General features: G+C 45.2%; 1 protein-coding gene across 1 annotated transcript in view; it reads left to right on the top strand.

Moving 5' to 3' along the window:
* Window positions 1-13415, top strand: part of LOC142558501 (uncharacterized) — a 157551-nt gene that overhangs the window by 132683 nt on the left and 11453 nt on the right. Inside the window, exons 11-14 of the mRNA XM_075670628.1 lie at window positions 393-609; window positions 3875-4061; window positions 6612-6734; window positions 9640-9734. Of these exons, the coding sequence (XP_075526743.1) occupies window positions 393-609; window positions 3875-4061; window positions 6612-6734; window positions 9640-9734 (622 nt within the window). The remainder of the gene's footprint in view (window positions 1-392; window positions 610-3874; window positions 4062-6611; window positions 6735-9639; window positions 9735-13415) is intronic.

Here is a 13415-nt window from a genome sequence, read left to right as displayed (position 1 = left end):
TTTTTTTTCTAAAGCAAATCCATACGAACCAGTCCAACTTTCGGTCATTCTAAGCGCCGTCCCCTACGCAACAATCCACTCAATTCGATTGTGCCTGAGTTCGGGTCCACCAGTCCTAGTGTTCAGACGTATAAGAAGAGGTCTGGTGAACGAACTCTGTAGGTCCTAGGATCCTTTCTTGCCCATCTCTTTATTTAATATTTCTTCTAGTTGAACAGCTTGGCTAACGTTAGCCGGGGCGCCTTTATATCTCTCTCTCTCTCTCTCTCTCTCTCTCTATATATATATATATATATATATATATATATATATATATATATATATATGTATATATACACGCACCCACCTTTTGTAGCCGTAATGGGTGCTTTCACGGGATGCTCTACGTGCAGGCTGGTATCTGTGGTGGAGCGATTCACCTCGGAGGTGGTGCTGGGGCCTGGAGCGCTGATTATCGAGAACGAGAACCTGGTGGTGAAGGCGGTCGCCTGGTCGCCCAAGCTGCTGTCTCAGGGCCAAGATTTTCTCAGCTTCTCCCTTCGCTCCAACGGAGATCACTACCTGCACGAGGACTTCTCCGGGGACGGCGACGAGCAGGAGAACGGAGATGTGAGCGGTGGTCGTTTCGTTCCTTCTTTTTATTTTTTTTGACAAGCTGCGGAGCCTGCCGTCATGTTCAGCTCATTGAGAAAAAGAAAAAAGAGACACGTTTGGAGAAACACTACAATTACATGTTTTCTCGCATGATAAGCTTAGCGGACTTTGCCGAGTTGACAAATATTACGCAAGGAAGAGTTTAAAGGCAGGCTATCACTGTGACCAGCTGTGGCGGAGAATATGAACTTCCGCTCTTCTACGTAGACTCTAAATATCGGCTGAAATGTATTCAAAGAACTATTCAAGATAGTTCATTGACATTCGGAAAAAATATTGCCCAGACGAACGCTTATGTATGTGAAAAGTAAGCGGAATTGTAAGCACACCCGCCCTGGTTGCTCAGTGGCTATGGTGTTAGGCTGCTGAGCACGAGGTCGCGGGATCGAATCCCGGCCACGGCGGCCGAATTTCGATAGGGGCGAAAACACCCATGTACTTAGATTTAGGTGCACGTCAAAGAACCCCCGGTGGTCGAAATTTCCGGAGCCTTCCACTACGGCGTGCCTCATAATCAGAAAGTGGTTTTGGCACGTAAAACCCCTTAATTTAGTTTTTTTTAATTGTAAGCACGTGGCCCTCATCTAGATACGTGATGACGCTAGTAAGCCGTGGCTTATCTGTTTTCTCAGGAAGCTCTCGAAGAAAACAAACATTGTTTCGATCAATCAAGCAGATAAATTTTACTTCCAAGTGATATAAGTATTTCCTATACTTATGAATACGACACGTTAAGGACCTCATAGCCAACGTACTTTCATCAGAAGAATTTGCCCCGCATTTTTTGAGTCAGCCCCCGTAAATTTTGGTGGCTGCTCCTGATGCCAGAAAGTTATGCTTGGTATACGGCATTCACATATTGCTCGGACGCTTCTGTTCCTCCTTACCTTTGCGCCGATGGTGTGAATTGACACTTATCTTCTATTTTCACTCACTGAATCTTCATGTTTTCTGCTTTCCCCAACAGCAACCATTCCGCGATGCCTCTCATTAGTATTACCACGGCTGAGTTCCCAAACACAATAGTAGGCTTAATACTAGTTCGAGTGTTCCTACACCACACAATATTCTCGATGAGATAATAAAGAGCTCATTACGAGCAGCTTCAAGCAAATAATTTTGTCATCTTCAATTGCAGGCCGTTTGCTTCCTACGGACTGCACCATGTTGCAAACCAGGGCTGCACCAGTGTTGAACTTCGGTGACCACCTGAGCTATCGACTTATCCACTAATTTCAATACCTTGTCTCGCACATAAACGTTTGGAGCATGTCATTTAATTGCAAGTCGCATCACATCTCTACATTATTTACTTCTTTTTCCTTAACCAACATGAGTGCTCAATGGCACACTCCAAGTGATTCGAACAGGCGTGAAAAAGGATCGAGGATCTTTGAAGTGCGGCAAGCACGCGGTCGTGCCTTATTTTTTTTATATTCAATAAAGTGTTTACTCACTCACTCACTCACTCACTCACTCACTCACTCACTCACTCACTCACTCACTCACTCACTCACTCACTCACTCACTCACTCACTCACTCACTCACTCACTCACTCACTCACTCACTCACTCACTCACTCACTCACTCACTCACTCACTCACTCACTCACTCACTCACTCACTCACTCACTCACTCACTCACTCACTCACTCACTCACTCACTCACTCACTCACTCACTCACTCACTCACTCACTCACTCACTTACCCGGTACGTTCTGGTTAAGTAGGAAAGGCATCTTTGAACTTCAAATAATTGTCGTCTCTGTGATGTACTGGCAACTATGGCAACTATAAAAGCGTGTTTTATTGGCTGAAATGGTGGCACCATGTTTTGTGATGCTCCCCAAGGACTCTTTGAAAACGACCTCGACGTAAATGATCTTGTCATGCAATATCTTAAGCCATCTAAAAGCGATAACATTCTGCCTTTTCACATGCTGTTACAGATTGGGTTGCACAGTTTACGGGTAACTCGCGCGTAAGGCCGCAATGCAGAACGAATTGTAGCTTCACGCTCACATTTTAGTCAAATATAGTTTTGCAGCTGACAGCCTTTTATGATCAAACAGACTTCCCGCCGGACTATTTTTCGCTGTTGTCGAAGTGTTTCTGTTCGGCACTCTTTTAGAGAGCTGCTTACCTTGTTTTCTTGTTTTGTGCTTGTTTTGTGCTCGTAGACGCGGATATGGTTATTTTGGCAGCCATGTGCACAACTAATGAACTTACGTTTATATCTGTAATGAATGTAATGAAAGGAATTCAACCATTTCTGGTACAGTCCCCTGTAGAATTTGGGTTTCGTGCCTGAGGATTCCGTGTTACGCCGGTTCAGTTACACCCGTCACCAAAGAAACGTTGAAGGACTTCTGTTTGCATGAAAGAGTGGCAAATATTTACAGCAACATATCCAGTTGCCTAATTTGGCACAAAAGAAGTTCGTTAAGGAGCCGAACATACGTAGTGGCACATGCCCCGTAACCCAAGTTGGCGTGAAATTAGATGGACACGAATAAACAGCAAACTGAGGCAAATTCTCAATAAATGCTAATCGCGTTCAAAGCGAAAGGCACGAAATGACGGAGCGTTCACTTGCGAACGCCGGCTGCGTAATGTCACGCTCCCTCGTAGTTTACTTCCTTCCTCCATTGTCCAGATGCATAGTCGCAGCGAGAAATCACGTGTCACCGTCGGGTGCCGCAACCTATCTGTCTCGAAGCCCTATTTCGATGGAAATATATTTTGTTAAACTGCGCACGAATCTGCATAGGGCTTGCTTTTATGCAAATCGGCGAATCGTTTGCTTTTCTGAGACGTGAAGTGTTGCTGTTTATTCATCAACTGATTCGCAGTTTATTAAACGTGCAAAGCATTTTTTTAGCTATGCGAAACCAAGCGAGATGGATGTCTGCAGTAAGATGGAGGCTCGAGGCGTTTAACCATTGGGTAACTACGAATGTCGTTGGGGTCAATCTTGCGACAATGGGCCTTGACATCTCCTGACGAGGACAAGCGCCTCCGTGGGAAGGTTGGCTCAGGCGACCTTATTTAGTCAAAAAAAGTTACTACCACAACTGTACAAAGGTTTTAGAGGTAGTTTTCATTTAGGTAAGTTTCCACTTTAGTGAGCATTTCGATCGGTGCTGAATGGTATTCTGCTACAAAGTTCTATTTTATAATATCTATTTGTGCGTTCTTTACTTACGCGGCGCTACGCAGAACATCGTGATCGCCATCCCTTTCGAGGCGCTGTCGATGGCCATCAACAACTCTCTCCTGGCGGCCGGTGAGCCCTACCGTCCCATACACGAGGTGGAGAAGGGGCCTCGCATCGCGTTCATCTCTTACCGCAACGACAAGTTCTTCCGGCCTAATCGCCACAGCCCGGTGTCCTTGGTCAGCGCAGGTAAAGGCGTTTGATGGTAACTACTTTCGGGATATGATGTTTTCACATTCTCCAGATGGCGTAGGGGAAGTATGCCCCACATTACATGTGTAACAAGATGAACGCTCTAAGCAGAGAGGGAGGCTATAGCCGCCTTAACAAAAAAAAGATGAAGAAAAAACCACAATTGAGGAAAAGTCATGATAAGCTCATAAACCTTCCCGATTTGAGAATGATTTCTTTCATGGCTGCTGCAGCAGGAAACAAATGCTAGGCCTACCTGGGGAACAAATAAATGGCAGCTCAGAAGGCCGTTCAGTTTGTTTAAGTAGGAGTACTGAGGCGCTGCGTATAACCCTATTTCAGTCAACGTCAACGAAGCAACCACAATACGGGTAATTGTAATTTCCCTTTCAATTGCTCTGGTCGTTGAACGGTCTTTATTGTGTCTTATTGTGTCTGTATTGCTTTGGTCGTTGAACGGTCTTTATTGTGTCTGTATTGTGCAAGCACCAGCAGATGGAGCTTTGGCTCCATCTGTTGGTGCTTGCACAATACAGACATTTTTTTTATTGTCAGTGACGAAGAGTTGCTTTGAGTAGTATTTTTGGTTGTTGCTCAGCAACAACCAAATACAACAATGCGCAGCATTGATGAGTTCACATCTGGACTTTCTGTGTGTGTTTGGCTGTCTTTCCCGGTATCGCGAAGGTGGCCGTAGTCATCGTGAAGCCAAGTCCTCACCCACAGTTTCGTTCGGACCGCGGGGATAAGAAAATGAAACTTTGTCACCTGCCCTAATTATAACTCCTGGGTGTTCCTGGGGGGGGGGGGGGAGCAACGTTCAGCCTATAGAAGTGGGCGGAAAAACCACTGTGCTATCGGCGCCATTTGGTGGATACCGAATTGTGCAGCGTATAGTCTCAAGCGCCGCAGAGACTACGAAAGTGCCATGGAAATTCACGCGACTATCTGAAGTGGCCGTAGCGCGGAGTGCTTTTAGTTGACGAGGAAACCGTCTCCTGCATTGCAGTAGAAAAAAAAAACAATATTGTGTGCATGACAGTGTTCGTTGAGAGTCTCCCAACATACGTACAGCGGTAGAAAAATCGTCACGTATCATTGAAGAGGACAAGGGGCCCGTATATAGTGGTCATCTTCGCGTTAACTTTGTCACCTTCTTCTATAACCCTGCAAATGACTCCGGCTACCCGAATCAACTAGCGCAGCTTCCGGCTTCAAATGGACACATGCGACGAAAACAGTTTTTTGCCCGAGTACGTAGAAACCGCACGCTGAGTCTGAGAAGAGACTTATAGTACAGGCAAGAAAAGACGCTAGAGCAGAAGGCTGGTCGAACAGCCGCAGCTTTTTGTGAAGTCGTGGTAGATTTTGACGTCGTAGCTATATGTAGGCTAAATGGGTTTTAACTGCAGAGGTATGTTATTTAAAATAAAGAAAATGATATAGGCAGAAAACAAAGAAAATAACAGTTTAGGGACCCACAGACACACTTACAAAAGTTAAAAAAAAAACGAGAACAAACGAACCATAACAAAAAAGACGATTCACTGCAAAAAAAAAAAAAATACAAGTCATCCCTATCGCATTTCCCGTGCCTGTGCGTACTTATATAAATAAGTATTTTACTGCACTGAAAGCTGTTCTTTCAAGGTTACTAACTGCCTATGTTCCAAGTATAGTTTTAAGAAAGAATGGATGATTTCGCAGAGCCTTATGTTTAAAGCGAGTCTGCTTCCTTTGCTGGGCGCTTCAATGAAAGGTCAAGCGGCGAGTCGGTTACGTCCTCGCGTGTCCCCTCACCCCAAACGTGGCGTGGAGCTTGCGCGATGAATTTTATAAGGTGCCTTTTGTATGCCGCACCAAGTCGAAATCGGTGAAACGACGTTCCCTGACCCACCCGTGCCCCCTTCGCTGTATTTTCCCATCCACACTGAGTTTCAGCCCACGGTCTCCAGCCTACAAAATTGATCTTTTGGGACTTTTCAGGAAACTTTGCCGCAGATAATCTTCTTGCTGAGGCGTTTCTGCTCTCACCTTGTCAATTTTTAATCTGTAAAGATGTAGCACATTGCACTCTAAAAGAAAGGAAGACTAAATTTAGAAACACTCAAGAACTTTTGCTAAGGCGAAAGGCCCTAGACGCTCACACACAAAAGAAGAAGAAGAAAAAAAGAACTGAGATCTGAGATAAATCAGTAACGCACGGCGCTGAGCTTTCTGCGCGAAAGTGAAAACAAATGTATATGTTGACTTTCCTTTTCTTTTCTTGTAACGCCTTATAGCAATACTAACGATAACGTATTTCTTAAATAATAGGTATACAACCGAAGCTTATTCGGCGTTTCACTTTCTTTAGTATTCCCTCCATCCGCACTGAGAGTGCCTGCTGTTGTCGCAGTATACGAACGACTTTAAAACAGGAAGAATCCCTTATGCTTGCTGTTTTTTTTTTCTTTTCCTTTCTTTTGTTCCTGCACCGGCACTCGTCGAAGGCGGCGCTTGCAGTTTGTAACAGAAACGTTTCCGTCCTCCCATATACTGTCGCAGGCCAAGTCGTGCTCTCCGCGAAGATCGGCGACAGCAAGATCGAAAATCTCACCGACCCCTTGGTCTACTCGTACCCGACGTACAACGCCGAGAGGTACATCTGCGCCTTCTGGGATGAGCGCCGTGAGTATCGATTACCGATTCCTGTGGGCAAGATTCGCTTCGAGACGCTAGTTGTGGAGTATAGATTTGTTAATGAATTTCAAAATATTCCCGGCTTATATATACCTAAATGCCAAGCTATAGCGCTGCACACTCTTAAACAAATGTACGGCCGTGAACAAAAGTATACAGACCACGGGGCCACCAGAAAAAGAGAATTTCTTCTAAATTAACAGGCACAAACGGAAACAGAAGAGTGGATTAGAAGATTAGCAACGCCTAGTTTGGACTGCATCCTTTGGTTTCAAGTTACACTTGCAGGCATAGGAGCAAATCAGTTTTATCACGCGATCCCTGGTCCCTATACTTTTGCTCGCGGGTGTACACCCTTTGGGTCGTATCTTGCCACACAGCGATATTCGTCATCTATCTCGCTTGCGTTTTCTTTCTTGAAAACGCTGCGCTCGCTACTTTCCTGTCGAGAATGCTTTGTCATGCTGATAACGCGCATGCCATTCGTGACTTGCAAGTACCGGATGCGCAGCGTTAATGAAAGGAAATGCGGAGAAGAAAGATGACGATTGTCGTTGTGTGGCAAGATGTGACCGAAAGGGTGCAATATTGTTTAAGAGTGCATAACGTTTACGTTTAGCGAGTACATGCGCAAATTGCGGGTGCGACGTATAAGATCTTCAATGATGGGGCATCGCTCCGCATAGAAAAACTACATGCTAGTCCGGTGAAAATTGTGAATTTAAACGACGACAAGCTCGTTTGAGGGAGTGAGGTAGCAGCAGCTCTGAGTGACCCGAGCCTCGTCGCCCGTATCTGTTAGCTGTTTGCATAACGAGGACGAAGGCGGCTTTGCTAGCCGAGAGAATAATAGTAACGAGAGGCGTTTGCACAGAGAAGTACATCACGTCTCTCTTATTACGTCTAAGGCTCCCTTAATCCTTGTGTCCCGTAATGTAGCCGTGTGAAACGATGAGAGAAGCCGCCGCAAAGCGCGACGTGCTCAAGCCAGGCTTTCGTAGCCTATACCCTTGGCAGTTTTGCAAAAGTTCGTTACGTTTTTCGACGCGAAGAGGCGATAACTCGGGCCATTCGATATGCGCAACTGGGTATGGGACAATTTTGTTCTCTCTCCCTCCTCTCTCTTTCTCTCTCTCTGTCTCACCATATATGTTCTCTCTCTTTCTCTCCACAATTCTACATCTGCGTTTCGGCCATGTGTTTTACCGTGAATTTGCTCAAATACAAAGAACGCTGACAGCAACGTCTATCTGTATGTTTTCAACTATATACGTAATGGATATATATCTTTTTGCACACAATACAGAACATCTAAATGATACCAGTGCCAGATAGCATACTTCTAGTCAATGACTTGGTTACCCTAGAGAGTCGGACATTACTTGCACACACACACACACACACACACACACACACACACACACACACACACACACACACACACACACACACACACACACACACACACACACACACACACACACACACACACACACACACACACACACACACACACACACACACACACACACACACACACGCACGCACACACACACACGCACGCACGCACGCACGCATGCACGCACACGCACACACAGACACACACACACGTTAGAACTGGCAGTGCAAGACAGGGGTAATTGGAGATCACAGGGAGAGGCCTTTGTCCTGTAGAGGCTAGAAATATGGGCTGCTGCTGCTGATGATGATGATGTACAAACAAGAGAAGAATGGAAACCAAGGAGCTCGATTTTTGTTAATCACGACCATAGAAATCTAGCATACAATGAAGTTAAGGAACGGATATTTCTTTGAATTCATTACCTGTTAGTTGTATATGTATATATATATTATTTTATTCATGTACCCTGAAGGTCCTTTTATAGGCATTACATAGTGGGTTACATAACATTACATAACATATTACGGTGAATAAATAATGAAAACGAGCGCCATTTGCTGAGAACAGAGCTTGATAAAACATACTACAAAACACACTGCAAACGCAGAGAACATAGTGGGAAAAGTAGAATTAAAATAGTAGTGGCAACAATAGAGAATATTGCAATTCTGAGCAGTCGGCACAATACAATTCTAACAGTCGGCGCGCAATAAGCACTTCAGTTTTCTAACAAAAACGTCGTGGTTATCGACAGAAACAATTTCCGCAGGCAGCTTATTCCAAGGGTAAGTGGCAAGGAACAATGGCGAATGACGCATAAGCTTGGTACGAGCGATCTTCGGTTGTACTTTAATCGGGGAAGGATGCGATGGGCCGGTTTGATATGAGACTCTGTGAATGGCGCAGAATTGTAATAATAATAATAATAATAATATTTGGGGTTTTACGTGCCAAAACCACTTTCTGATTATGAGGCACGCCGCAGTGGAGGACTCCGGAAATTTTGACCACCTGGGGTTCTTTAACGTGCACCTAAATCTAAGCACACGGGTGTTTTCGCATTTCGCCCCCATCGAAATGCGGCCGCCGTGGCCGGGATTCGATCCCGCGACCTCGTGCTCAGCAGCCCAACACCATAGCCACTGAGCAACCATGGCGGGTGGCGCAGAATTGTAACAAAGTTGGCGAAAGTGAGATAGCAGGGTAGCAAGTCTTCGCGTTTCCAGTGAACATAAATTTAGACGCGATTTGATATCAGTAATGCTGTAGCAGCGAGGGTCCTTCCTTGTGATAAACCTAGCGGCCTTATTCTGCAATGATTCGAGTTTCCCGGGAAGGTATGCTTGATGCGGATTCATATATTCAACGTGTGATGATATACTGTAGATGTGGGCCGTTTCTTGGTGGAAAGGTCGAAGGAAGCGAAATATCATCTTGCATTAGGGGATTTTGTGCATTCAAATTATTTCTGAATATTCCCTCTCATTTCAGGTAAGGAGTGGTCTACCGCCGGCATAACGACAAACCACTCGACAAACGTGACCGTGTGCTCCTCGACGCATATGACTGCCTTTTCGCTGCTCCTGGTATGTACCTTAGGAGAGAGCACTTCGCATCGAGCCTTTGGTGACAGCTTACAGATTTCTGCTAACATAAACGCGACTGTCGTCGTGCCATACATAGCGTTTGGGTGAGAAGAACTCTGCCTATCGTGAGAACATACAAAGAAGGTTCATATTTCCTGCATATAACCTTAATGAATCCGTATCGCGCTCACTTAACTATCCGTATCAATGTGGGTATATATTGTCACAAAGTAATGTTCTTTTTACTATGACAAGAGACTAATTTATCAAATACGCATCCGATTTGCTATCCCAGTGCAGTAAGAGGGGGACGCGGGATTATAAAGAGGAAAAGGCGAGAGTTTTGTTGAACCCATGCGCGCACAAAGAAAATGTCAAGGGATCGTTTCGGTCAGAGGGACCCCTGAATCCTGAAAAGAAATTAAAACCGCCGTAGCGCCTTCAGGGCCGTGTTCGTTGATGGGCAGGTTGAAGTGGCAATGACTTGATGACCTGGCGAGGTTAACAGTGTCTCCATCTAAATAAAATTCGTCCCTTGGATAAACAGACGCTTCCGTTATCGCCGAGTGTGAGACGCATATGTGAATTTGGTAAACCTAAACTAGCTGAATGCTACATTCATCTATTCGTAAGTTCAAGCAGTGATTGAATTTCGAGTTGTAGTTATTCGATAAGGCACTCCACGTCGTTTTTCACTATGATGTCTTCTCTAGCCAATCAATGCAGCGATAGGTGACGCGTGCTTCCTGATAGCCCCACCGAACTTGCGAGTAGCCCGGCGATGGCATCATTTGCAGGTCCGGTACGCGCTGATCCTAAACAGTCAAACTTGTTCACTTCGGTCAACACGGGGTTCTCGTGAACGACGGCTTGAAACTGTTCCCAAAAGGAACGCCAATCGCCAGCAGTTCCGTAAAACATTTAAAGTTCCAAACATGGAAGCCTGACGCCGTGACTATAGGAGTTGGTTCCTCCCCCCTAGTATTTTGGTGAGACAACAAGTGTACTACGGTTGGCTGGTAATTCTGCGTTCGGTGCGTAGGTTTCGATGAGTAAGTAACTACCTTGTCGATATGCTCAGCAGTTCGGAATAATACCATTTCGTGGTCGGTGCTCGTAAGGTGCGGCTGTATTTCTCGATCTATAGATTTCAGCTCGCTGGTCGTGCTTTCCAGTCAGTTCGCGAGTATCTAAAGATCTTTGCAGGCTCGTTCGGTCATTCGTTATGGCCGCCTCAATTTCGCTGACTAGCCTCAAGGGTGCGCTGTGCTTTGCGCTTGCCTTTAACCGAGTCCAAGATGACGGCCGGTTTAAACGAGACGGCCTGGAAGATCGGGTGGTCACGACGGTCACCAGGCGGTTATCAACCTCCACTATCATTGGTGCCATCGGTCGACTATGGTTCCCGAGTTTTGGCACCACTTGTAAATGACAAATGCCTTTAGCGGGCAAGTTAAATACGTTAATGCGGTAAGAAGTCATCCTGATTTGCATGTAAAAGCAAAGCCAATGGGGTGTTCGCGCGCTCTTCGCGCCAGCCGCGAACGGAGCAACTTCTTCTGCTTCCTCCTAAGTTCCAAGAAGGATATGGTGTTAGAAAAAAGGATTTCCACATATTGCGGACAATTATATATTACCTAGCTTGTGTGCCAATCAACGGCGAGCTCTGTGTTCACGAGTAAGTATGGTTGACAACGGCTTACGTTAGTCAAACGCGCCCGTATATCGTATTCAGACGATTCCACATGCGATATGCACAAACCTGAATTTAAGTGGAAGACTCGTTTATATTGCCCTATTTATTGCTCTGTTTATTGCTCTGTGTTCGTTTGTGATCGTCCCTTTCTCGCATGTGTGCGTCTTCGTTAATGCTAATTTCCCTGAGCAGAAGATGGAAAGGAAACACTTCCACGTATTGTAAACAATGCTGTAATACTGAGCTAAACCTGTGTATATGAAATTTTTTGCTTTACTGTGCGGTGAAGAACAAAACAGACGCGGACAAAGTTGAAAAAAAATTATTTCAATCTTGACGTTTCGCAGTTGTGCATAAATATTCCGTGTGGGGCTTGTTAAGTAGATTGTGAAAAAGTTTCTTGTGTGGAGGCCGAAATCTCAAGTTCTTAAGGATGTCTTTTTCACCTTGGTCGGACGTCTGTTGTGTTTTTCGCCACAATTCTACCCGATCAGATGAGACTTCGTCAAACCGTCGAGTTCAGCCCTACCCCACGTGCGTGTACCATTTGACAAGAAAAGTACTGAAGCAAATGGTGCTTGCTTTGTTTCTGTGCATAGCGCGTTCTCTGTGAATGCATCAATGTTCACTCGGGCCGAAAAGTATGTGAAAGAGTGACAAAGAAGAGCTGCCGCCCAGGCAGCTTGAAGCGCTTTATTCTGCACAGCATGGACAGCTAGTAACAATAACAAGACACAAATACAAGGACCGAGAACATAGCTTCAGCAAAACAGCAGTTACAGTAATACATGCAAACGTATATATAGCTTTCAATGATGAATGAATCCACTGTTGGCAGTCTCGCTGACTTTATTTCTCCTTTTTACACACAGCAATATTCTGGGAAACTGAGTAATAAACAACACTGCATTGATTTGATTTGGTTATATATCTTCCAGTATTGCGTGGACAGTTGTCGCTAAGTAAAAGCCCTTTGAGTGCTGACCTCAACAACACTTCGTTAATTCACATTGGTTATCTTACTGTAGTGTTAGCAAAGAGTCGCAAGTCAAAGCCTCTAGCTCTCAGAACTCACGTCATTAATGCGTCTGTGAAATCTGATACTCATTGTGCAGGGCATCGCGCATCTTACACGGCTCTCCTGGAATATATATGGCCTATTTTCGCTCGTGCCACACATGGCACTGAGCAAGAAAAAAGACAAAAGCAAATCGCCGCTCTAAAAAGTGCCTCGAGCGCGTTGACATGTGGATGGTCGTCTCGCGAAGTTATCTGAAAGACAACCCTCGTTAGGAGGGGGCGCGTTAATCAAACAACGTTTTGTCATTGTCATCAGACAAGTTAAAACGCATACTTCGTGCTTTTCGAAGGAAAGTAAGCCTTGCGGGTATAATTTGACTGTCTCGTGATGGATCTGCTGGTGCTTTTTTTTTTGCCGTGCATACTGTACCGGTAGTAGTAGTAGTTTAGTATAGTTTGCGTCGTTGCGTTAGCGCCAGTGAAGAGGACCCTGGCTCTCTCTTGGGTGCAACCAGAGTTTCACGCACTTTGCGCGAGACAGGCAGAGGTTGTTTGTGATAGGGGCGCATTTTGAATAATAGAGTCATTAGGCGGTTCTCCGGAGCTATCAGGTTTTCATCTACAGCAATGCCCGCATGCCGTGGATGTGCTAAAAGTTGGTTAAAAAGGTTGGGCATAAGTTTATGTGTTGATCAAACAAGGAGAAATGTGTCGCGTGAAGATTGGGAAAAACGTTTTGCCGATGTCTGGATGATGCGAAAATTTTCGTAGGGTATATATACTGGGCCAATAAGCACACTACGAGCGAGGGAACTGCCAAGTTGTGGTTCCAGTGTACTTTCAGTATACCGTCGTGCAACGCTGCAATCAATCATTGCGCACTTAAGGCGGAACCGAGAACAACCAACAATAATTTATTTGCGTAGTTGCCCGTCTGTGCTCGAAGAACACATCAATACCGCCCC

Source organism: Dermacentor variabilis, chromosome 9 (genome assembly GCF_050947875.1).
Source record: "Dermacentor variabilis isolate Ectoservices chromosome 9, ASM5094787v1, whole genome shotgun sequence".
Classification (NCBI taxonomy): domain Eukaryota; kingdom Metazoa; phylum Arthropoda; class Arachnida; order Ixodida; family Ixodidae; genus Dermacentor; species Dermacentor variabilis.
This window is presented reverse-complemented; position numbering and strand designations above follow the sequence as displayed.